Source organism: Ammodytes marinus, assembly GCF_949987685.1.
Source record: "Ammodytes marinus genome assembly, chromosome: 7".
NCBI lineage: Eukaryota > Metazoa > Chordata > Actinopteri > Uranoscopiformes > Ammodytidae > Ammodytes > Ammodytes marinus.
Genome location: NC_137211.1, coordinates 5113984 through 5140635, shown reverse-complemented (window position 1 = coordinate 5140635; position 26652 = coordinate 5113984). Strand labels below are relative to the sequence as shown.

The following is a 26652-nucleotide window of genomic DNA, read 5'->3' as shown; positions in this document are numbered from 1 at the left end:
TCTCTTTCAAAAGAATCTCAATGAGTCCAACCTGGTCAAATAATAAAGGTTATATAATAAGGGAATGGACCCAAATGCAGAGAATGAATCCCCTGACCTCTCCCTGCCTCTTGCTCCCAGGTGCTGCCCGTGGTCTGGATGCTGTGGGATGGGCGACTTCCGGCCGCGCACCGTGTGGCTGGGCCACCCAGAGAAGAGGGAGCAGAGGTTCCCCCGGAATGTCATTAACAACCAGAAGTACAACTTCTTCACCTTCCTGCCTATGGTTAGTGTCAGTCAAAGGTCGCCCCCTTTTTTACCACCACCCACACACCCCTTACCCTCTCAACCCTACCCTCTCAACCCACCCCACTCCCCTGTTCATACCTCCACCTCCTACCCCCTACCCCTGAACATGTTTGACACATTTTCACGTTACAGTTATCTAATGACATGAATGTTCATCTTGGATGTTGTGTCGTCCTCTTAACTGCTGGTTGCTAATATAATGTGGGTGGTCCAGCTGTTGATTGTACGTGTATATACAGTAGTCTTGTCCCTGATCTGGTATTGTACTTTTATTGATGCTGAATGTGGTGTATGACAATTGTGGTAGATTGTGCTTATTTTATCATGGTGCTGCCTTCTTGGCCAGGTCATTCTTGAAAAAAAGATTTTAATCTCAATTAATTTGGTTAAATAAAGGTTATTGATTGATATTGATTAGTGTTTGACTTAGGTACCATAAAAGCTGCAATTGTTTTTTTATGATCAGTCAATACGTTCTGGTTATCTCCAGATTCATTTATTCATAATTCATAATTTAGTTAATTAATTGTCAGAAAATTATAGTCGCAATTTGAACTTGCCGTCCAAGGTGGTGTCTATAATGTCCACCCAAAGACTTTTATTCTACATTTAACAGAGAAAGGCAGAAAAATACTCACATCTAGAATTCTGACACAGGTACATGTTTAGAACATGGAGAGGGACTCAAACAATTCATCAGTTATCTCAATATTTGCCGATTAACTTTGTGTCAATGGACAAACTGTCACAACTCTAGCGACGAAATACTGTGCGTGCATCAAATGTGAATATTATTTGTGTTTTTAGCCTCACATTTACTTAGTTTAATCCAATTCTATTGTCGTTTTGTGTGCTCATAGTCAGCCTAATTCCATGCCTTTGGACATTTTAACACATAAAAGCTAGTTCAATTATTTATTTATTTACTTTTTAGATATTTTTTGGGCATTTTTATGCTTTATTGATAGTGCAGAGAGAAAGAGGTGACATGGGGCAGAGAGGGGAGTGACATGCAGAGAACAACCGCGGGCGGGAATTAAACCCGGGTCTGCTGCTGGGCCCGGCCCGGGGGGGACGCCCTACCAACTGAGCTAAGGGCGCCCCTTAGCTCAGTTGAATTACTCATATGAATTTTGCCATTGGGAATTTCATAAAAATGTACCAGTCTGAATTGAGTTTATAAGTGAAATGTTTTTTTTCTTCAGTTCACATGTAAGCTAAACAGATAAGTCTTACACATATAGTTGAATGTCTCATGTAAAAATGAAGATAAATAAATATTGACAATTAATAGCACGATGAGTAGTTTGAGCCACATTTGGAAAAACTTCCACATGATCTGATAGCAACAAATTATGACAATAACAGTCCCATTCTTAGAAGAAAAAGGTAGTGAGTGACGGATGTGACATTGATTTCTCGTGTGGACAGCAGTGACTAAGCTGTGTGTGTGTGTGTGTGTGTGTGTGTGTGTGTTTGTGTCTGCGTGTCTGCATGTGTGTGTTTTGACCCTGGCGTTTTCCCCTGTCCTGATTTACATATGTATTTGCTTCCCAGACATTCAGTTGTCTTAAGATCTTATGAGTTTTTTTTTTGTTGTTGTATATGAAGTCAGACATTGAAAGTAGCTCACATTTGTTTGGAAAGCACAAGACAAGAGCCAAAGCTTTTTGCATTGCAAATTGTAACGCTTTTTATTTACTTTGCCAAGAACTTCTTCTCACACTAGATGAACATATTGTAGTCTTGGCAACAGAAGCAATGTGTAGTTGCCCCTCTCTAGTAATGTTACACTGGTGGTAATGAAATTGAGCAAAGTTGTTGCACAAGTGTTCATTTTAAGAAACTAACTAGTGGAGGAAAAGCCCTGGCAACCCAAATTAACTAAATCCTTGTAACTATGTTATTTGGGGGGTAAACGGAATGCTAATATGTGTATGTAAGGTTTTAGGAATATCTGTCCACCCCCGCAAAAATATTGTCATGTCAGTTGGTCGACCATTTGTAAAATCCTGATTCGAATGTTGCCTTTGATCTCGTTTTCACACGTTTCTTTAGCGGTAATTGTCAGATAGCGTCATATACATGATAACTTGTCATGCAGCTAATCTTTCACTCTGTTCTTCTCTGCTTTCTGTTCCCAGGTGCTGTACAATCAGTTCAAGTATTTCTTCAACTTGTACTTTTTGCTTTTGGCGTGTTCTCAATTTATCAACGAGCTTCGCCTAGGGGCGCTCTACACCTACTGGGTCCCGTTGGTAAGTGACATTTATACAAAACTCTGTGTCCTACAATGGTTTATTATCAATGTCCATCAATTTAATACTTTAGATTTAAAGGTGCAGTCAGCGATTCTTGAGAACGCTGTGTCAAAATCACCCTTTGTCAAAATCTGTGAATATCTCTTCATGAACCACTACCTGTCCGTACTGTGTGTGTGTGTGCTGAAAAATATGCCAGTGTTAATACATAGCCTAGGCTCTGTAGACAGCCATGTTGATGATAGCTATGGTGAGCCCCTTTGTTTACATACCAGTTTACAGAGCCTACGATGTGTATTAACACCAGGTATAGCGGATCGTGAGGAGATATTCACTGATTTTGACAAAGTTATTTTGAAAAACAAGCATTCTCTAGAATCACACTGAATCTGTGTATGGTGCATCTTAACGTTTTGTTGATTCACACAAACAGTTGCCACATATGTCACATATACATACAATTAGTTTGTTGTGCTCTACTTTTTGAGGGAAAATTACAACTCTTAATATCCCTCCCCAGGGTCTAGTTTTGGTCATCACCATCATGAGAGAGGCGGTGGAAGAAATCAGATGCTTCGTTCGCGACAAAGAAATGAACTCCCAGATTTACAGCAAGCTTTCAACAAGAGGTACGGATACATTCCAAACCTCACGTTTTGTCATTTTTAACATCAATAAATCTCAACCATTTTGCCTTATTTTCCCAGCATCAGCGTGCATTAACTGTAGGAGGTAACTCGGCCCTATTAAAACTTATTGGGGCTAAGGGAAATGGTGGGGTAATTCAAAGCAGAGATGTAAAAAGTGTACATAAGAGGCCTTCGGTATAAAGTGCTACCAGCAATAAAAGAAGCAGGAGACCTCTTGTGGTTTCCATCACTTTGGCTCTTTGATGTGGCAGCTTGTTTCAGCCCATAAACACAACGACTGCGTTTGCCTCCGTGATAGCGCAGTGGCGGCGGCCCCCGTGCGCAAGTTGTGGTTTTTTTAAAAGAATGAACTTTATGGCCATACAATGTGGTGTGTTATTTTCCACCATAGGAAGAAACTGTTTTTTTCCATTAATAGATTTGTGGTTTTGTCTATTTAATGTGAAAAAACTGTTGAGATATGTAAGTTATAATGTCCAACTGATCAAGGAGACACATTCACAAGTCATCTATTGTCAAATATGAGGAAAAAAAACTAAAGTTGGAGTCAGCGATTCTGGGGAAAACTTTTTGTCAAAACCAGTGAATATCTCCTCTGTAAACTGGCATGTAAACAAAGGATATATAAACAAAGGTGGGCCCACCTTAGCTAGCGAACATACCAGTTCTTAGATTCTAGGCCGTGTATTAACACTGGATACTTTTCAGCGCGCACACACACACACACGCACACACACACACACACACACACACACACACACACACACACACACACACACACACATACACACACACAGTATGGACAGTTAGCAGATCTTGAGGAGGTATTCACTGATTTTAACAAAGTGATTTAGACACCAAGCATTATCCAGAATTGCTTACTCTTCCTTTTATCAATGTTTTACCTTTTATTTCATATAGGCTAAGTTTACATGAGGCTGCTATATGTCTTATTCCTGTTTCAGTAATCTGCAGAGGCACTAATGTGAAGTCCCTGGTTAACCCCAATGCAGAGCAATATTAATGTGCTTTAATGTTTTACATATGCAAAGCCCAGGGGTCAAGGCAGCGGTCAGGGGTCAGTGATCTCTTTCCAAACAATTTTGCCCCGTTCATTCCAAAAGAAATGAGAGAAAAGGCTCAACTCCCCCCAGCATTCTTTCTCTCTTTCTTTCTTTCTTTCAAATGTGCAGGAAAACGCAGCTCACCCAAAGATGACCTTAGAGTTATGAAGGCATATGATTTTTAAAAAGACATCGAAATTCTCATTACATTTTTTATTATTTTTATAATACTTTGTTTATATATTTTCCAGTGTATATAGTTATAGCATAGACAGACAACGGGAAACCTTATGGGGCACATTACAATACTGCTATAATGAGGTATAAGTGCATTGCATGAGCTAGAATGTATACAAAGACATTTAGGTAATGCTTGCTAAGATGGGTAAGACAAAAATGGTCGCCACATCTTGTCAAAGGTTGCAGAGCTTCAAAAGTCAATTTAAGTTATTAAAATGACACTCCATATTTATTGAAAATGTTACTACATGAGTCTTTAATTTGAATATCTTATATTTTTAGCATTTGTAACCCATCAAACACTATAAAAGTTGGTCAAACTGCCAAATTTCTTCTGTATTCCAGGCACAGTGAAGGTGAAAAGCAGCGGTATTCAAGTCGGAGATCTCTTAATCGTTGAAAAGGTTTGTCAATGATTGTTTTCATCCACACCTGTGAATAGTCTTTGCCTTTTTAAGACTGCCATGTTACCATTTATATGACAGCCAATAATAAGGGGCTCGGTTTACCTCCCCTGCTCCACTGGTGAAAGGAGTTAGTAAAGATTTTGTAATCTTGTGATCAATGCTGAGCCCTCAGGCCTGTCAAGCTGAATGCACACACAACTGACAGAAACCCAAAATGCCTTTGATTAGATTTAAACACAATTATGGAGTATTTATTGACATTTTTTGTCCGGCTTGAAATCTCATTTGTAGTTGGCAGTTGTTTAAAAGATATGATGAGTTAAAGGTGCACTTTGTAACTTTGGGTGTGTCAGAGAAGTGCATTTTTTTTTTAAAGGTATAATTCTCATAACTGAATAAACAAATTTTCCTCCAAGGAAAAAAAATGTGATCCCTAGAACACTGTTTGAAGTTATAAAGCCACCTTATAAAGTTACTGTTTCACTGGTGTTGTTCACAGCAGCAGGGCCCCCACAGTTTGGTTTACAAGTATATTTTAGTGTTACGTTTGGTTCCAGGTGCCTCCAAAATAATTTTGATTTATGATGATAGAATTCTTCAATAATAAGAATTACATATAGAGTAAATATATTTTACTAACCAACTGCAGGCTCTTCAAATGTAAACAAATACCCCTACCATTAAACTACATAGTGCACCTTTTAAGTTGAGTTTTTAGGTTGGATTTGTGAGTGGCTTCTCTGAGGTCTTTTTTTGCACATGAAATATGAGAAGTGAGTGGCCTGTCTTCGGGCTCCCAAACGAGGGCCGTCTTTGTGAATCACTCATTTGAGCTCAGTTGAAGGAAAGGTCACACATGTTGTCCTACACATTGCACTAATGTGACTGAGTGATTTAGAGTTATGCCGCCGCTTTACAATTCACAAATGTGAACTTTTCAGCGAGAGGTGAAACCCAAGCAGCACAGCAGACACAAAGAAAGCTTTGGAATTTGTTAATTAAACCTGCATTTAAAGAGCCACGAGATATATTTGTTCATATCTTGTCAGTTTTCTGATTTATGATACATTTTCTCCTTAGAAAACATGCCTACAATGCAATTTTAAGACCTGTGTAGTATTTATTTTACATTAAATGACACATGTTAACTTTGGCTTTATCTAACATTTAGATTGTGGTTGTAAAAGAGATGCAAATGTACAAATAAGTAGTTAAATATTGCCAAATTTGCATTAAAAAAAATTATAATACAATTTATTTATTTTTTAATATAAGTTATCAACTGACAAAGTTGCATGATGATATTTATAAGTTTAAAAAGTGTACCCTATTCATCTGCAGTGTCTCACCTCAAATTGTGCAAATGTATATGAATTTGGTGGATGGTTTGTGTAGTGCAGACAGTGGCAGCGCCGGGTCAGACAGAGTCTAAAAAGCCTGGTCAGGGTCCCATCAAAGCCATGACAGGGGGATTTTGTGGAAGGCTTATTATTTTGACTGACTGACTGTGTGTAATGTGGCACATAAAAAGCTACTCTTCTATGGATAAAGAACAGAGGCAAAGGCAAAACATCAATCAAACATTCTACTTTATATTTATATGGTGCAGTGGTGCAACTTATCTCTACATTTTTGTATCTGCCCTGTGTCCTTGCACTATACTTTTGTGTGTATTTGTGTCTCAAGTTGCTTTCTTTACTTGTTTGTTTTCTATTATACATTTTCTTTTTTCTGTATTGCATTGTTGAGAGAGGAGCCTGGGACATAAGAATTGCAATGCTGATGACTGCTGCTGCTGTAATTATTTTGCCTATGACAAATAAACCATCTCGAATCTGGAAATCTTGAATCAAACAACAAAGTACACAGTTGAATAAAAAACTATTTTAAGGAGGAGGATAGGATAAGAAGTGGAGGATCAGGAAATCATTCACAATGATCTTTTATTGAGCAATTCAATTTCACATACATTTCACTTCTATACATTCAGGACTCATCGTTGTATGGCCATTACAACTGTGCAGTGTGTATATATAAAATTGGAGGAAAATCATCAGGAAATACAATGATATACTAGTGATGAAGTGATGTTGAAGTAATGTTGTTTTTATCTTTTCTTTGTAGAACCAGCGCGTTCCTGCTGACATGATCTTTTTGAGGACGTCGGAAAGAAATGGTAAACATCTGCTGGTCATTCATCCACATCTCCACAACTGTGTGTGTGTGTGTGTGTGTGTGTGTGTGTGTGTGTGTGTGTGTGTGTGTGTGTGTGTGTGTGTGTGTGTGTGTGTGTGTGTGTGTGTGTGTGTGTGTGTGTGTGTGTGTGTGTGTGTGTGTGTGTGTGTGTGTGTGTGTGTGTGTGTGTGTGTGTGTGTGTGTGTGTGTGTGTGTGTGTGTGTGTGTCAGACTGACCGGGGAAATGACTTGTTTAAAAAAAGGCGCTGAGGTACAGGGATTAAGCCCTGAGCCGGGACAGGAAGTCCTACAATGTCTAAATTGTAATTGGGTCCAGTACTAAACTATCACTCAAAGTGTTTTGTGATGTGGTACTCAATTGCTGCGTTCCATATCCCATTATTTTTACTATACTACATACTAAAACATGCTGGTATCCATACTGCAAAATGCGATTAGATTTAGAAGGACATCTGGGTATGTTTGCCATACTACATTTGACATGCATGTATTCGGACATTCAAAATCTTTTTTCTGACATGCTAAATAGTATGGAAGTGTGGGTATTGGAACGCAGGGCATGTTACGATGAGATGGGCACTGTAGACAAAACATTGTTCTGCATCTTTGAAATATTTTGTCTTTCAAATGAGAAGACAACGAAAAGGGATAATTTAGAAACACCGGAGAGATGAGAGCAGGATGCCTCATCTGAATAATCAAATATGGATTCACACGTTCACACGAACTTAGCCAGTTGCATCACATTGTTATTTTTGTATTATAAAGGAGGAAAAAATGAATGAAATATGAATGAATGGAGAAAAGAAATGATGAGTTCTGAATTTGTTATTACAAAATAAATAATTAATACATAAAATATATAATGAAAAAAGACAATTTAATAAATAAAAATAGTATGGGGGTAAAGTTGCTTACAAGGTCAAAATGAAAGCTTTCGTTGATGTCGTCTTCAACAAAAAATAATTTGCTAAATAAATGAATAATAATGACAATGACTATAAGTCTAAAAGCTGAGAAGAGAAATAAAGCCTAGATTCAGCATAGACTTTCACGGGACACCATGCATCACAGCGTTTATCGTCTATTTGCACATATACAAAACACACAAGCACACTCCCATTCAAAATAACAACCTCAAAGGGCACAGTACAATCACAAATCTCATCACAGGAAGATGTTTGTTAAGTTATCTTCCTTTTATTTGTCAAGTAAAACAATTAGGTGATACACAAAAGCCTTTATATATGTTTAAGTTTCAACCTGTAGAAATCCAAATGTCCCTTTGTAAGATAAGCCGGTGGATGTATGTTTGTTTTTAGTTTTCCTGTTGGGGGGGAAGAGAAAAAACAACAGCTTTGTTTTACTGGAAATAGTGCTTTGGTTATCTCCCTTCCATGTGGAGGCCATTAGGTCAATTATGAGCAGCCTAGGCCAGGCGGGGTGGGGCGTTTTGGGGCAGGATGACGCATGCAGACTGCTGGGGGGGATGGGCCCTTTTTGGGTTGGATGCCTTCACTCCTATCCCAACAGTAAAAACAGGCAGCTGTGTCCCATTCTTTAAAAAAAAAAGTGCTGCTTTTTCATGTGTTTTATTGACCTTTTATTAATGATTGATTAATGAGTGATTGATTTTATTGTGTAATGCATAAACAATATGCCCAGCCTAAAAAAGGCTTACAAGACACCATTATTAACATACAAAAAAACAGGACATCAAAAAGTCTTGGATTGACAATAGTAACATTAAGAAAATACAAAAGAGGCCAACTTATAAACATTAATTAACATCCATTCCACCCTGTCATATAATCAAAGCTCAAAGCAGATTTTTGAATTAACATTTAATTTATCAAAGGGATTCTCACCTTATCATAAAGGGGTCAATATACCATTATACCAAGACAATGCCATTGATTTTCCAATCACAAAGTATATGTACAGTAAACGATAATTTGATAAAACTTGGAACTTAAAAATGGATGTGTGTAAAAAAAAAAAATCATTGTGAAACAGCTGGCAGTAGCATTAAGTGTCTGACTACTAACATATAAATGTAGTGATTTGTACAATCAGTGCCATCAGCTAGAACAGAGTTTATGACGCCCCCTCCTTTAACTAAAAGCCTATCAATGGTTGCCCCCTAGGGGTGACTGTGTGTTTCCATGTGTGGTCACCGGCAGTTCTTGTCCTGTGATTTCCTTTATTCATGTGATGTTTATTTGATAGGGAAAGACGCCAACACATTGGACAACAAATATCCAATGAATAGCATCACAGCATGTGTAGCTAATGCTAATGTCTATGTCCCTAGAAGAGCTTTTAAACCATCATAAAGAACACATTTGAAACACACCCACCTCTCCTTCTTCTTCCCAGGCTCCTGTTTCCTGAGGACAGACATGCTGGACGGAGAGACAGACTGGAAACTACGCCTCCCAGTGGCCTGCACGCAGAGGCTGCCAACTGCTGCCGTGAGTCATGACACAAACCCTGCGTTCCAAATCACATACTCTTTCTTTTTACTAGACTACATGTCGAGAAATGTCAAGAATAAAGACGAATACTCTAAAATGCTATTGGAGTTAGTGGGGCATTTATGCAATTTCAGCATACAACAATTGAAGTGCATGTATTGGGACATCCTAAATCTTTTTCTGGCGTACTAAATAGAAGGGAAGTATGGGGATTTGAACACAGGGAAAGAATAGTTTTTGATATTTTTCTTTGTTTTAGTCATGACATAAAGTTTCGAGGGACAGTGATGTTTGAGCAAAAAAATCCCACGTCTGACGCTGCATATATGCCACGTCTGGGAAATAGGGTCTGATGAATATATGAGTAATTACACGTGCGGGCTTTAGTCTGTCATTAAGAGGGAGCCGTCATTTAACTAGAGGGCTGGGTGGCCGGAGAATGTCATGACTCCAAAGCTCAAAGGTCACCTCAGGTCTCTACTTATAGGCCTCTACTAATCAACGAGTCTTAAGATGTTTTCAGATTTCAAATTCTCTACGAAGTCCATGAATTGTCAAACATTTTCAGTGCAAAATAATTAAATAAAATGTCTTAGTATGTCATTTTTGTTTGGAAGAAATCTCTTTAAAATAAATAGACGGCTTTGCTGGTATTTGATAGTAAGTTAAATGCTGATTTTGACTGCTACACTGTAAAAATGAAAAAAAGTTAGTAAAACTAAATTTTTCAAGCAAACTGCCTGCACTAGATTTTTTGAGTTTTGGGGCGACCAAAAAGGCTCAAGTTTGAAGGAAAACTACTTCCATTTGAGCCAACTAATTATCTTTAGTTGAGATAACTTATTTCTTTCTTAGTTTTGAGTTCTACATATACTAAAACTTCTTAAAAGGTTTATTTGCATCATACATATATGCATGAGAAGTTATCTCAACAAAAGATAAATGTAGGCAGTTTTCTTTCAAACGTCAGACTCAGAACTTAAAACATCTAGTGAAGGGAGTTGCCTTGAAATTTTCCCACATTTTATAGACCAAATTAAGTTAACTAATCTGGATAATAATAGGCAGATAAATAGATCAGAAACATTATATTTTGCGGTCTTGAGTGCTGCCACTTTTCCCCACTTCTGTCATCTCCTGCTCTGAGCTGACAGGATGTTATTTTGAGAGAAAACAACATGAGCCTCAGGATCCACAAGTTAATAAAAATAAAATAACCGCTAAATTTGTCAAACATGTCTGGGAACGGGAATGTTTATTTTATTAATGTGCCATAGCAGTTTGTCTAATTGCCTTGAGCAAAGTCAGTTTTCTAAAATGCAAAACCACTGAACAAACCCTCTATTGTATAAACTGTACATTTTAATATGAAATGATTTGTTGTCCAAATAAGAGATATTTGTATGTGAAGAAAGGTAGACAAAGTTTGATGAGAAAGCTAGGCAAATGTTTTCTTTTTCTTGTTTTAAAATGTTCAATAATGTTTTGCTAATGACTTTTCGATCCCAGAAGCTCAATCTTTAAATTGTTATAATTCAAACTGTATCAACTGTCTGGAACTGTCTATTTTAATCTCAACATTTCGTCATTTTTTCAAGTAATTTTGCTTTTATAGCTACTCCAGTCTGTTGTCCCTTCGTCTGATTCTAAACCATGTATTTTAATGTCTTCCAGGATCTTCTACAGATCCGCTCCTACGTGTACGCAGAAGAACCAAACATCGACATCCATAACTTCATTGGAACGTTCACCAGGGTGGGTGTTTGTGTCCCTGTTGTGTTGAATCCTGTAGCCCATTTCAGACCAAACCCCTTGATGTTAACACCATGCGTTACTGTCATTGTATCTATTGCGTACAACTAAGTAACGTTGGTGGCAATCAGTGCAGCAGCAATAGATGAGGAAAAAAAAAAGTTTGGCAATCGGAATTGGCCAAGCAAGTTGCAATAGGTGCACCCCTCATAAAAACAAGGAAAATCAACACATAATGTTTGTATATATAATATATATTGGGCGTTGCACATAGTATCCATATGGTTTTAAAATGCAATACTGACGCCAATGACACTTTAACATGTTGCAATAAGCAGGAGTCACTTTTACAGTAAAGTCATACCCGGGAAACTGGCTTAGTTGGACCAAGTAACATTTTCCGTATCACTTTAACCACGACAAAAGTCTCAATTGATTGCGGTGGGATAAACTTAAAGACTAACAGTATAGCAGCACAAAGTACTAGGCCACTGTTGAAACTGCCCATGCTGCTATCAGTCTCTCTTTCTCCTCTGCTCCTTCTTGTGCATGAGGTGTCAAATATCACACTACGTCGCAAGAGCATTGTGGCTCATTGCAAAAATATCCTGGCAGGTCCTGAATAAAGTTTTAAGGAACTATTCACTTTAAAGACGTCTATGTCCATGACTTTAACAGATAGATGAAGCCAGTAATGTTACATACTGTATAACATGTCCTTTCTTTAGTGTAATTCATTATTTATTTAGTATAACTAGGAACAATGCTTTCTGTTTACAAAACATCTATTTAAAAAAACTAAAGCTATGGGGTGCTCCGGTGGCGTAGTGGATAGAGTGCGTACCTTATTGGCCATATACATGCCTCGTTGCAGTGATCGCGGGTTCGAATCCAACCCGTGGACCTTTACTGCGTGTCATCCCCCCTCTCTCTCTATCTCCCCATTTCAACTCTTTACTATGTAATAAAGCTTGAAAATGCCCCCAAATTTTTTTTATTTAAATTATATAGGCCTATATAGCTATTATTTCTTTTCTCCCCTAATCATTCTATGTATTTGTTCTATTGCAGGAAGACGGGGACCCTCCTGTCAACGAGAGCCTTGGCATTGAGAACACGCTGTGGGCCAGCACAGTGGTCGCCTCTGGTAAATATGTGACTGCTGCTTTGCCAATTAGGCTGCTGCTGCTAATATCCAGGAAGCAACAAAAAAACTGCCCTTTTTTTCCTCTTTTGGAAGCGGTGCTTTTCTTAACAACTGTTGATCTGATAACTTGTCTAACCACACAAACACACACGCAAACAAACACACACGCAAACACACACACACACACACACACACACACACACACACACACACACACACACACACACACACACACACACACACACACACACACACACACACACACACACACACACAGAAAAATAAAATAACGAGGCAGTCAAAAATGTATAAATAGCTTTGGGGGAGATCTTACCCTAATGGCAAAGAAAATGTGCTTCTGTCACAGGAGCCTCCATCCATTTTAAAGCATAAGTATCATATGTTAGCCATTAAGCGCTTCTCCATCTCATGTTCCAAATGACATACATCATTTTCTAAAAAAGAATCAATTAATGTCAAGACTATAAGTCTGGGAAACATCTTCTTGACATACTAGGGTTTTTATGTCTAGGTTCCTTTTATTATTTTGACCTTAAGGCTGATTTTTATATATTTTTTGAGGGGGTCTTTTTTTTTCTCTCTGCCCCCATTCCAGGCACGGTGGTGGGGGTGGTGATTTACACAGGCAAGGAGCTGCGCAGTGTCATGAACACCTCCAACCCGCGGCACAAGGTACAGTATATAGTGTGAACCACAGCCTTTAAAAACCCAACACAAACCTTTTACAGTACTCTGGGATAAAGATGTATTCATTTGGAGGAATTTTGTTTAAATTGTATGTAAATGTATATAATGTTATTACTTGTTGTTTTGTTAACTCTAATGCCCAATAATGACTAATTTAATCATATAATGTATGTATTATTCAATTAATTAGTTGGTTTGCTTTATTGGCAACTAGACTATAAAAAAGAATTGTAATATTTTTAAATAAGAATGACTAATTCAGACTTCTCATTTGATAACTGTATCCTAAAAGCATCAATTGTGTTATTTATTGAATTATATCATTTATTTATTACCCAATTACTTTTTTTTATTTTGCCCAGACCTACATATTGTACAAGCACAGACCATTTCAGTGTGTCATTTATTTAATTTTATATATATAAAATGCAAAAGGACAAATTTCAGTGTTAATTGAACAATAAAGCAACTTAAACATAACTTATATCATGTATTTATTATTCAATGTATTGGTTGGTTTGCTTACACTAGACCTATACATATTGTACATTAGTAGATTTATATTATTAACTTGCCTCCTTACGCTTGCCCCTCTGTGTGTGTCTGCTAGGTGGGCTTGTTTGACTTGGAGGTGAACTGTTTGACTAAGATCCTGTTTGGGGCTCTGGTGGTGGTGTCTCTGGTCATGGTGGCCCTACAGCACTTCGCCGGACGCTGGTATCTGCAGATCGTTCGGTTCCTGCTTCTCTTCTCTAACATTGTGCCCATCAGGTGCGGGTTTTTTTAAAGATTTATTTCTACTTTAAAGTCATTTTCATGCTGTGTTTAGTTTAGTTAAGTGTAGTTTATTTCCATCACATTAGATACACAACATCATATACAGATCTGGAAAAAAATTAAGAGACCAGTCTGGGTTTTTCTTAAATCTTTATCTCTACTTAACTTCATGGAAATGCTCTTAATGACAATATTATTATTGTGCATTTGGTAGAAATGTTGTCAGTAGTTTATATTATAAAACCAACATGTTCATTTTACTCAAACATATGCCTATAAATAGTCAAACGAGAGACACTGAACATTTGGAGTGGTCTCTTATTATTTATATTATTGCTAGTATTAATTCCTGTTTATGTTTTACAGATAACACATATGACATGCAAAGTTATGACATAAAACTAAATATATCCACATTCATATCTAAAGAGCTATTACATGCCTAACTTTTATATTTGTTAAGCATCTGCTTTTTTATTTGTGTTGCATTGTATTGTATAACATGTAAGGAGATTTTTAAAAAGGCACTTATTTCCCTTTTTCTGTGTTTTAATAATTCAGTTTGCGTGTCAACCTGGACATGGGAAAGATGGTTTTCAGTTGGATGATAAAGAGAGATTCTAAAATCCCCGGGACGATGGTGAGAGCGAGCACCATACCTGAACAGCTGGGACGCATCTCCTACCTGCTCACTGACAAAACAGGTGAGACTGGGGAAAATCAACATATTTTTTATAAACAGTGGTAAATGGACTTGACTTATATAGCGCTTTTTAGACAATTTTCTCAGCCTCAAAGCGCTTTATATTTCTTACCACATTTACCAAGTCATACACCGATGTTAGGAGCTGCCATGCAAGGCGCTCTCTGTACCATCAGGAGCAATGTGGGGTTCAGTGTCTTGCCTAGGGACACTTTGACATGTGGCAGGTAGGTGGGGGATCGAACCTCCGACCCTGCACTCCAGTGGACGACCACCCTACCCACTTAGCCACTGCCGCCCGTATATTAAAGGTGGAGTCAGCGATTCTGGAGAATGCTCGTTGTCAAAATAACTTTTTGTCAAAATCTGTGAATATCTCCTAAAGATCTGCTACCTACTGTGTGTGCACTGAAAGAAAATCTGCTGTTAATACACAGCCTAGGCTCTGTAGATGTGTGGCCCACTGTAGCAAGCAACATTAACAGAGCCTAGGCGGTTCAATAACAGTGGATTATTATTTTTTTGTTCAGCGCACATCACAGTACGGACAGGTAGCGTATCGTGAGGAGGTATTCACTGATGTTGACAAAAAAGTTATTTTGACAACGAGCGTTCTCCAGAATCGCTGACTCCACTTTTAATATACAGGCGGCAGTGGCTAAGTTTTCTTTATTCAGAAAAAAAGCAATTTTCGCCAACAAGCGTTCCCAAAATTCGCTGACTACTCCACCTTTAAGAGAAAAACCTTGGTTCTGAGTCCAAAAGAATGACTAAAATAACTATGAATTAGAAGTGTATGTATTTGCTAAGGAAGTATCCAGTAGGACAGAGTTAAGAGTTATTTCCTTTCCCGGGGGGATTTTTTTTTGCTTCTGGAGACCTGCTACTTATTGGACCCTTAAATCATAAAAAAAGGCCCAAAGTCTCTCATCCATAGACACCTATTTAGGGCACAACACCTCCACCAGTGCACTTCCTCAGGCGCGAGGTGTTACCCTTCAGATTTACGGCCCTCTGGCCCAATAAACTGATCAGCCATTTCCCCATCCAGAGCCTGATAAGGCCGGTGGGCTCTGTGGGTCAGGCTAATGTAAAAGCCAGGCCCCTGAGGTCTTTTTGATATATACTGTATATAGTGGGGTGATATACCTTATATATAAAGAAATACCTTTTTAAAGTGAGTGTGAGGATAGAAAGGTGGTGTGTGTGTGTGTAGTGTGGAAGAGAATGCTTCTGGCTTCCTTACCATGCATACCTTGTAGAAGAATTTCACACTTTTTCATATCGTCTTCACCAGGGACTCTCACTCAGAACGAAATGGTGTTCAGACGACTCCATCTTGGAACCGTGGCCTACGGCATGGACTCAATGGATGAAGTACAGAGCCACGTGTTCAGCGCCTACACACAGGTACAGATAGAAGTGCATGCACCATATCCAGGCTGTTCTCTGTGTTTGAGAGAGAAACAAAATGAGGCAGTGATTCTGGAGAATGCATTTTGTCAAAATCAGTGAATATCTTCTCACAATAAACCACTGTGTGCGCACTAAAATAAAATTGGGTGTTAATACGCAGCCTAGGCTCTGTAAACTAGTATATTAATGAAGGTTATGTAAACAAAGTTGGCCCACCGTAGCTAGCAAAATGCAAATTCAAACAGCCTAGCCTGTGTATTAACACTGGATTTCAAATTTGTTAGTGCCCACACACACAAGTAGGGACTTGTCGCAAACGTGAGGAAATATTCACTGATTTTGACAAAAAAGTGATTTGGACAACAAGCTTTCTAGAGCATAGCCGACTCCACCTTTTAAGAAAACAGAAAACAAAAAAGACTTGGAACATGTGAAAGAAGGTAAAACAAACAAGCAGGGGCATTGTTTAAAGCAACATATATGGGTTTGTGATTATTGTTTGGTGGGAATGCTTCCTGACCTCAGATGGCACCCTTTGTCCCCCCCTGACACCCAGAGGTTAGCGGAGCAGGAAACCGGATTAGCCCACAAGCCGACGCACTCAACCGGACTTCTTTAATGACGCTGCCATTAACCCCCCCAGGACACACACAAGCCCTAAAAATAGCAAAAAGGCCCACGATGCAAACGCTAATTGTTCATATTTACTTTACACATCTGGTTATGTTTACAGGGCCACGGCTATCACAGCAAGGATTTGAAACAAGGGGGGTCAGGGAAGCAGCTATAGTTTTACTCAGACTGAATCCACTGCTAAAGTCTAGTTAGTAATCTGTTTTTTGAAAGGGTTAACATTTTAACATAAAGATATCTTAGTAAAACTATACTTTTTTTGCATAATTGTTTGAACAATTATTATTTTTTTTTACAACATATAAGAGTCTAATATTTTCACAGAGCAGATTTTGGATACAGCCTTTTTTATTTTATGAATCCTATACAAATCCAATATAAAGAGGCTTAAAAATGTATCGATAATAATAAATAAATAATAACATTGAAATAAATGTTATTAAAATAGTAAAATGTATTAGAAAAAAAATTAAAATCATAAAAAATAAGCTGTCCTCTCTTATTTTGATTACAGTATGTACCTTTTTGTATTTCTCTGCAGCCCACCCATGACCTTCCAGCCTCCAGAGCTCCGGCGGCCACCAAGGTGCGTAAGACCATCAGCAGCAGAGTTCACGAGGCGGTGAAGGCCATCGCGCTGGTCCATAACGTGACGCCCGTCTACGAGGCAAACGGAGTGACAGACCAGGCTGAGGCAGAGCAGCACTATGAAGACACATGCAGAGTCTACCAGGCATCCAGCCCAGATGAGGTAATGTATGGTGGATGCAGTCACACACAACTATACACCATGTTCCTTATGGAAGGGTTAAATGCTTTAGTGAGAAAATATATTGTTTCCCGAAACCCACAGGGCATGTGCTGATTTTAACATCACAGCTGCTTATTTTACTATTATCACATGTCCACTGAATATGGACACCTCAGTGAAGAAGGAGTCGTCTTATGTATTTCAGTTAAACCTCTGAAATGAATATCAAAATGTAAAAAAAAATTTGCATAAAAGAATTATGTGACATCAAAAAAAATGGCGACTTTGTGAGAAACTCACAATTCTATTTCTGGAGCACGGGTCATATGCGTCTTGAATAGACCTACACATTTCTCACGTTAATCGTGCACTGTATCCATCAGATATCACACACACACACACACACACACACACACACACACACACACACACACACACACACACACACACACACACACACACACACACACACACAGGCCAATACCTTTGTCTTGATATTCTTGACCTTGGGGGAAATGTACTTTTAATCTACGTTAACATAATTATTCTCAAGGCCAAACACGGAAGGCCCGACATGGACCTGTATAAAGACGGTAGAACAACAGATTTCCTGTCTCCATATTTAGAATGAGTCTTTAAAGGCCTTTTACCTTAAGTGTCCTCAACGCGCTGTCTTACCTAAACGGACGTACACACACATTCCCAAGCCAAAACGAATGGCATTCCAAGTTTTTTTTGTCCTTGATCAGTGTGAATGCTTTGAAACGTCAGGAAGAAGAAGAGGGCTGCGGAATTTGACTGGATCCCTTTTCCTGCGGTGTAAATACGGATTTCCTCAATGTGCTCCCTCGCCTATTGCACTTATCCCCCTTTTGAAAATTCCACTTTGATAGCATTTTTTTTTGATGGGGCCCAGTACATCTGTTGAGATTAAAAGATCTGTGGTTTACATTGCAGGAAGGAAATTGAGCCGTTGTTTTATACTTTTAGGTCACACTGGTTTGGATATAGGCCTACTGTACATTTTACCTGGGTTGCTGAGCTTTCGAAGTTGTATTGTATGAGTTTGATACAATCTCGGGCTAGATTCAGTTTGCCACAGTTCTCAGGAAGTCTTATTTTAGATCTGGTTTAGGCTGTTAACACTATGGACACTTGGGCTGTTGAATACATGCTTTTTAACAATGCAGTCGAAACTGACTTTTTACTCCAAACTTGTCAGGTTTTAAATATGTACACTGGCGCAGGAGCCCAAAAAATCCCAAGAAGCGCCCAAGAAATGTTTCACTCGTTGATTCTTCTGCTAGAAAAAAACCTGTACGAACAGTAGCAGGAATAAAAATCCACGCGTGATCAACCATGTCAAGTCATGTAGACCACCCACTGACTCAGAATTACTCATTGGGGGGGGGGGGGGGGGCGTCAACAGTTACGCACTACAGCTTTAACATCTAACTTTCTCCATAACCCTCATACAAAAAACAAAAACGTGTCTGCCATGTGTTGGTTCTGAATCAACAGTCAAGCCCACTGGAGATATATTTAGCCTAATTACGAATCAATCCAATATGGTGCTGCTGTTGCCATGGACACCAAATCCCCCAAAAGTGCCTCAACACTATTCCTAGACTATGACTAAAGGCACAATCTTCATATTTTTTCCCCCTAACCTGGATGACACACATAACCATGGTCTGGTTAAAAACTTTACTGACGTTACAGTGCTCCCGGCCTCAGCATTGCCAGACTACTTGCTCATGTGTTTTAAAAATCTAGAATAAGTCATTTCCGAACCCGCAAAATATGTGTTTTTTTCAAATTCGAAAATGTGGCGATCTTTTGTTGTTTTTCTCTGATCTGAGTCCATTTGGGCGGCTGTGCCATTAAGGCCTGTCACAAAGATGGATGATGGATTGGGTTTGTGAATCTGGCTTTTTGGGTCTGGAAGTTATTGGGCTGTGTATGTCATCATCTGCCCCCTCTCTCTCTCTCTCTCTCTCTCTCTCTCTCTCTCTCTCGTTCTCCCCACACAAACAAACACACACACACGCACACACACACACACACACACGTTAACATTGCGCTAATGGATGTCATCTGGTGTGTCCTTCGGGCAAAGATCGAGCAGCAACAATATTTTCTTCGTTTCAGAAAATGTGCATTTTTTGGAGTTTATCAATCAATACTCTTGGACTCCTGAGTGCTGAAAATGCTGCAACTATTGATCAAGGCTACTCACTCTAAAGTGCCCCTATTTGCAAGACACTGCAAGTGAATAGAGTAACATGTATTACTTATAAATAATATCATGAAACTTTGCCAGTTGATTACTTACATCAAAATAATTACTTTTGGGATTACAATCAACTATTAATATGCACATTTGGCTAACTTATTATCTGTTGGCCAAATTCTAGCTGTTGGATAAAGCCAGAGTTTAATTCTTTATTTGATTTTTACAACATATTAGTGTCCAAAGGTACACTGTATTGTCTCGCTTTAAGTAAAATAACTTCATAATCACATTAAGAGATACCATGAGAAATATAGCAAGAAGAGTCTGCATATTTTTCTCTGTTGCTGTGTGTGTGCATGAATTATGATAATATTTTGTATTTGTTTAATAAAAGCATGACATTTTTCCTATTAGGCAAGGCAAGTTTATTTATATAGCATCATTCTGACACAAGATCATTCAACGTGCTTTATATTGTATGTAGAGGCTTAAAAGTACATTTAAAAAAAATTGAAAATGTTGAAAGTTCATGTAATAAAAATAAAACATAGAACTATAGAAATTGCACCAAAAAGACAATAAAAATAAGAAAATAAAAAGTTACAGTAACTGGAGTGATGTGATCCACTGTTTTGTTCTTAGTGAGGACCAACTCTCTTCTATATTTTGCATTCTGACCATATTTTTCCTCCACTATTTCCACTAATATGCTTCTTCCATGACCACTAACTAAAGCCTTTACAATGATGTGCTGGTAGGTGTCGCTGGTGCAGTGGACTGAGAGCGTTGGGTTGACCCTGGTGGGGAGAGACCATTCCTCCATACAGCTGCGGACCCCTACTGGACAAATCCTGAACTTCACCATCCTGCAGATATTCCCCTTCACCTACGAGAGCAAGAGGATGGGCATCATAGTGCGAGTGAGTGCCAAAATGACCCTGTTAATTCTTATTAATTAGATATTTATATATATACAATTCTTATTAAGTTGATATATTTACATTTCAATAGCTGTTGGGGAATTTTTCTTTCTTATGTGCTTCAAACAGGGTTCCAAAGGTCATGACATCACTGGAAATGTTTTGAAATTTGAAAAAAAAAATGGTTTGGAATTAACTGGATGTTTTGGAAAAGTTCAGAATTTTCACAAATGTTCACTAGTTTTTAAAAGATGTTCATACAAATTCCCAAAACATGTACAATGTTATGAGAAATAGTTCATTGAATTACTATTGTTAAAAATGGTATCATATGATACACATTGAGCTAGTTGGCAGTTTTTTCTAAAAGAGTGAAGATAGTAAATAAGGTAAAATTACATGGAAAAGATTTAAATTCATTGATAAAAATGTGGGAGACCCTGTTCAAAGAGATTAAATTGTTCTAATTTTCCCTCCGATTGTTTAAATATGACATCAAATACAATGTAACCGTCAGTGTTTGTTGCTAGGGGTTGCGAATGGGGACTTTCACACTGGCAAAAACAGGTTCATATTACAACACATTATCTGAGCGACACATCCACTTGTTGAATAACCTCTGACTAATCCTCATGACTAACTTTATTTTTGTTGGCAGCCGATCGCCAGAACTGAAGGAAGCCTGGGATTTCAAAAGTGAACTTCCTAACGCTAATATTTTCAATAGACTTTTTTGTAACCCCTTGTGAATACCAAAATAAAGCTGTGGCATTTCTAGGCAACACAATATCATAATATAATGCACAGTGCACCTTTTGGCTAACGTTGGTTTTGGACTAGGAAATCCCTTATGAGTGAAAAATAATGGAGTATTCATTGCTAGGTGTATTGAGTTCATGCTATTTTGGTCTCATATGTAAAAAACTACTTTCTAGGACGAATCTACAGGAGAGATCACGTTCTACATGAAAGGTGCTGATGTGGTGATGGCAGGCATCGTACAGTATAACGACTGGCTGGAAGAGGAGGTAGATTTTCACTCTTATTTTCTTTTTCACTGGACATGATATAGTTGTACCAATTGGGATTTTTTTAGTACGGTTATAAATATCTGACAGACTTAATAGCTGACTCCAGATGTTTGCTGACTGTGTGTTTTTCTAGTGTGGAAACATGGCCAGGGAAGGACTGAGGGTTCTGGTGGTCTCCAAGAAGTCACTCACAGAGGAGCAGTACCAAGATTTTGAGGTAAAATTACACACACAGTCCGAACTTTTTAGAATAGAATGTATAATATAATGTATTGTCATTGTACATGTAGGCAAGGCAAGGCAGGTTTATTTATGTAGCACAATTCAGACACAACAAGGCAATTCAAAGTGCTTTACCATGGGCATAATAAAACATAAAAAATTAAGAAGAATTGATAACAAATTCAAATAAATTGCATGTAAACGACAATGAAAACAAGCAAATCAAAAAGTTACAGGTTACGAGATTCAGTGTTCAACTTCTCTCGGTGCTATTAAAAAACACACATAGATTACAAGATACGACAATACAACCGTTTAACAAAGGGACTTAGAACAGTAAAAGCAAGACAAAGACATTAAAGGCCTACTTCACCTGTGGGAATATGAAGGTGTATTGAACTATGAGATCCTGAACAATGCTAAAAATCGGTTCATCCTAGCCTGAGAAAAGGCAGAAAGAGTGTTTTATGGTCTATCTGTGTAACCCTACAGTTTGCCCAGTTGTGATGTCACAACTGGGCAAACAGTTTTTGCACATTTATACTACATATGATCTCAGAGTTCAATACACCTTCATATTCCCACCGGTGAAGTAGGCCTTAAAATATATACTGTACATGCACAAATGGTTCTTAATGCAATTGTATTGGCCAGTGTGGTGCAATAGATATGTTTTGCAAGTTTGTATGAGGTATTTTACCAGGTTATTGTCATTGCAAAGTTTTAGTTTTTCTGGCTAATGTTTTGACAAAGCCATTATAGCCGGAAAACTGCAGACTTAACATTGGTGTCTTACATACATCTTATGTTTACATCATACTCAAAATCACATACCGACATTTAATGCATTTTTCCTAAAGGTCATTTGGTAATTAGAGGGTTAACACAGTAGACCATTGACCCTCCACCCTCCCACACACACACACCCAGGCATTCCCTCTCATTGTCCGGCCAGGGCAGGGCAGTATGTGTCCCCCTGCAGTCTTAAGCCCCGGGCCCGTTTCTAATGTGTGTAATTGTGAGAGCAGAGCTTGTGGTGGGCAGCAGCAGTGAGTGAGTCACCAAACTGAGTCACAGACACACACACACACACACACACACACACACACACACACACACACACACACAGACACACACACACACACACACACACACACACACACACACACACACACACACACACACACACACAGGCACACATACACACAGGGGTTGAGTTCCTGTGTGAGTCACTCTCAGATTGTTTTTGCTTTTTATCTCACTCTCAAATTTGCCCCGGAGCTGTAGAGCGCCGAAGACGGGCGTTAACCAATTGATCAAGCTTCTCTTGTTATTTCCAGCTTTTGAAAACATAGTGTAGTAGCTTGAAGGCGAGACACTGCAGGTGAAAAGGGCAAAACATTTTAACTTGTGAAACTTTGTCAACTGATTACGTACATTAAAACAATAATTTTTTGTATTTAAATTTATTTCAGAACTGTTTGAATGAAAATGAAAATTTGGCAATTTCTGACCAATTAGGGGTGAATTGGCATCTCTTAAGAAACCATAAATCTAGATGTTGAATAAAGCCAGAGTTAACATCGTAATTTAAATTTGACAACATATTAGTGTCCATAGATTTAACAGAACAATACAGCTTTTTTTTTAATGTAAATCAAAATATACCATGTTCTTAAAAATGCATTTTCGGCATGTTTTTAAGAACATAGTGTTTCCATAAACCACACCAGTAACAACATATGGACAAATTATTCTGTAATAACCTTCAGAATTGTGCTCAAAATGTACCAATGTCGAAAAAAAAATGCTTTCCCCTGCCGTGTCTCGCCTTAAGAACTGCTTATTCAAAAACCAGGCAGTTTGTAGTTCAGACAGAATTGTTTTCATAATGAATGTACATTTCTGTGCATGCTGAATTGTGTGTAATCCTCCGGCAAACAGTTTAAATCCCTGTGTAGGATGTAAAAATGCTGCTTGTGCATTCACTATTCTCGCTGTGTGTGTGGCCTCCCCCCTGTCAACGTTCTTTATACATTCAATTGTGTTTGTCATCTCTTCCACAGCTGGTGGACATATTGTTGTTTACTCCTCCTATCCGTGGCTGTTTCCCGTCGTTGGTCTTGAAATGATTTTACCTTATTTACACAATTTTAATCTCCGGCTCCCACTCAAAAAACAGGGAATATTCCCATTGAATCGCTTATAAATGAACATTTTTAATAAAGTGTTACCCATACGTTAGGTGTGTATAGAAAAAAGAAAACAATATATATACAATTTTAATGACCTCCAACTCAAAACAATAAAATCCCCAAGGAAGATGTATCCAAAATTCTATTCTTTAAAATATTTGGACACTTATACGTTGTAATAAAGATCTTAACTCTGCCCCAGTTTACCCATAATTTGTTAGATATTGCCAAATGTGCATACTTTTATTGAAACATTTAAAAAAAAAATGAATACAAAAAGTAAATGTTTTAATGTTATTAAATCAACTCGTAAAGTATAACAAATTAAACGTATTTTTATTGCTTGTTTGCTATCAGAATTCACTTTTTTAAATGTTTTTTAATTGTCTTATCTTTGATCTTATCTTACTTCAACATGTCCAAGTGTCCCTGGGCAAGACACTGAACCCTAAATTGCTCCTGATAGTTAGCTTGCACCCTGCGTGGTAGCTGCTGCTATCGGTGTATGAGTGTGTGCTCCAGTTGTAAGTAGCTTTGGATAAAAGCGTCTGCTAAATGACATGTAATGTACTGTAACACAAACTCCCTCTGCTGTCCCTTTAGGCGCGGTACGTCCAGGCCAAGCTAAGCGTCCACGACCGCTCGCTGAAGGTTGCCACGGTGATCGAGAGTTTGGAGATGGAAATGGAACTGCTGTGTTTGACCGGAGTGGAAGACCAGCTACAAACTGATGTCAGACCCACACTGGAGATCCTACGCAACGCAGGCATCAAGGTTTGGACGCGTGCAGATTAAAAAAAATACGAAAATTTTGCATAGAAACATGTGTACTACTACATATGTTTTGTTTTTCATATCTATGCACACATGTACAAGCTTTGTCAAAGTATAAAAAAACAATGCTATAATTTAGTTAAGTTTATTAATTTAGTTGATAGGGACCATGTACAAATGATAGAAACAGGGATACTACATATGTTTTTCATATCTACGCACATGGACAGGCCTCTTCCAAGTATAAAACACAATACTATAGTGAATATGAATGAATTATAAGGAACCTTTTAGTGGTTGTTTGTGGGTTGGCAGGCTTCAGATAGTAGACTTGAAATATGTGACCACTTTTTTATTGAAATGAACATTTGGTTTTGTTCAAAGGAACCAGAAGTTATTAATCACTGTGATAGATATTGGGCTTAAAGTTACATTAGTTATTTTTTTATTTAAACGGTTGAAAAAACAATTTTTTTCATCCAGCTCCAATGGTAGCTAGCCATGAAGAAATTTAGTTTTATTAGCTTAGGTTCACCTAAGATTTCTGCCTCCACCACATGGCAGTGGAAGTGATTGGTGATATGTGTGTGAAATTATATATAAAAAAGAGATTAGAATAACTGTAGAAAAAGTATATTTTGATTAACTACAGAACATTCTGCCAACAGTTTCAATTTCTTTCATACAAAGTATATCAGAGTAAATCGTTTGATGGTTTTACTACTCTCAAATTTCCTTTTTTCCCTAATGCTTTGAGCTGCCGAAATTAAATAGCATTCATCTCTATTTAACCTGAATAGATTAAGAACTTGCACATATGAATACTTCCCAAAAAATAAATCTCCCAACCGCTACACTTAGGAACTACTTTTTTTTCTGATTTGATCAACCATCTAAAATGTCTGCTTCAACCTTCTTTGAGCATCGTCCAAAATGACTAAAACATGGAAAATCCATTGACGACTAAATGTGTGTACTACTGTGATACCAATCTATGTGTTGACTCTTGACGTTTGTCTCCTGATTGAAGCACAAGTACTACAATAAAGTCAAGCCGTCTCCGATCAAGATAAGTCTTAAACTTTGGCTCCTAGACAGACAAGAGGTTACTTCCAGGTTGCTTGATAATTCTCCTGATTACTAGAGTCTTTGATCTCTGGAATTTAGCTTTTCATTAACTGATTTTAGAGAGAGATTGTGACACTTTATGTCATGTAGTGACAAGTTTAAATTGAACTTCTCTTCAGACCAACAATACAATACAATACAATATTACTTTACTGCTGGGTGTGAGCGCCTGACCTGCATTCACACTTCTTCAAAAGATCTAGGCCTAAAGTTCTAGGCCTAGGTACAATTTCTTCTTGCTCATACATCACCACTTCTTAATACGCGTGAGTTTTGGGGTCTTGCAGCGTAATTGTATACGATAGTTTTTCTGAATAATTCCATCTGGCCAAATTTGCAGCAAAAATGTCACACTTTTACATACAACCAATGTACACAGTGTATTGGGTCACAGGGAACAGTCTTGTCAATGGACATCCGGATGGCCGTCTATGGGCGTGCTCATACATTAGCATCAGTAGTACCGCGCCCAAGCAACCCTCTTCCAACCGGGCCAAGTCCAAGGTAGTGTACCGTGCCTGAGTGTGGTACGGAGCATTCACACTGGTCAAACAAACTAGACTCTAGCCGTCCATCAAGCATGGGCACGGTTCGAATGCCTAGTGTGAGTGCATCCTTATAGATCTGAAAATCCTCTTTGTTACATGTTAAACCGTGATATCCTCTGGTTTGTGTG

The 26652-nt window shown here is 38.1% G+C and overlaps 1 protein-coding gene across 1 annotated transcript in view; it reads left to right on the top strand.

Annotated features, from left to right (window-relative positions):
* The window catches only part of atp9a (ATPase phospholipid transporting 9A), a 45022-nt gene that overhangs the window by 2987 nt on the left and 15383 nt on the right, over positions 1-26652 (top strand). The window contains exons 2-18 of the mRNA XM_080031906.1: positions 121-265; positions 2433-2546; positions 3070-3178; positions 4849-4907; positions 7035-7086; positions 9486-9580; positions 11258-11338; positions 12407-12482; positions 13099-13175; positions 13801-13961; positions 14529-14671; positions 15968-16080; positions 17261-17470; positions 20465-20626; positions 21562-21654; positions 21791-21874; positions 24678-24848. Coding sequence (XP_079888032.1) covers positions 121-265; positions 2433-2546; positions 3070-3178; positions 4849-4907; positions 7035-7086; positions 9486-9580; positions 11258-11338; positions 12407-12482; positions 13099-13175; positions 13801-13961; positions 14529-14671; positions 15968-16080; positions 17261-17470; positions 20465-20626; positions 21562-21654; positions 21791-21874; positions 24678-24848 — 1945 coding nt within the window. The remainder of the gene's footprint in view (positions 1-120; positions 266-2432; positions 2547-3069; positions 3179-4848; positions 4908-7034; positions 7087-9485; positions 9581-11257; positions 11339-12406; positions 12483-13098; positions 13176-13800; positions 13962-14528; positions 14672-15967; positions 16081-17260; positions 17471-20464; positions 20627-21561; positions 21655-21790; positions 21875-24677; positions 24849-26652) is intronic.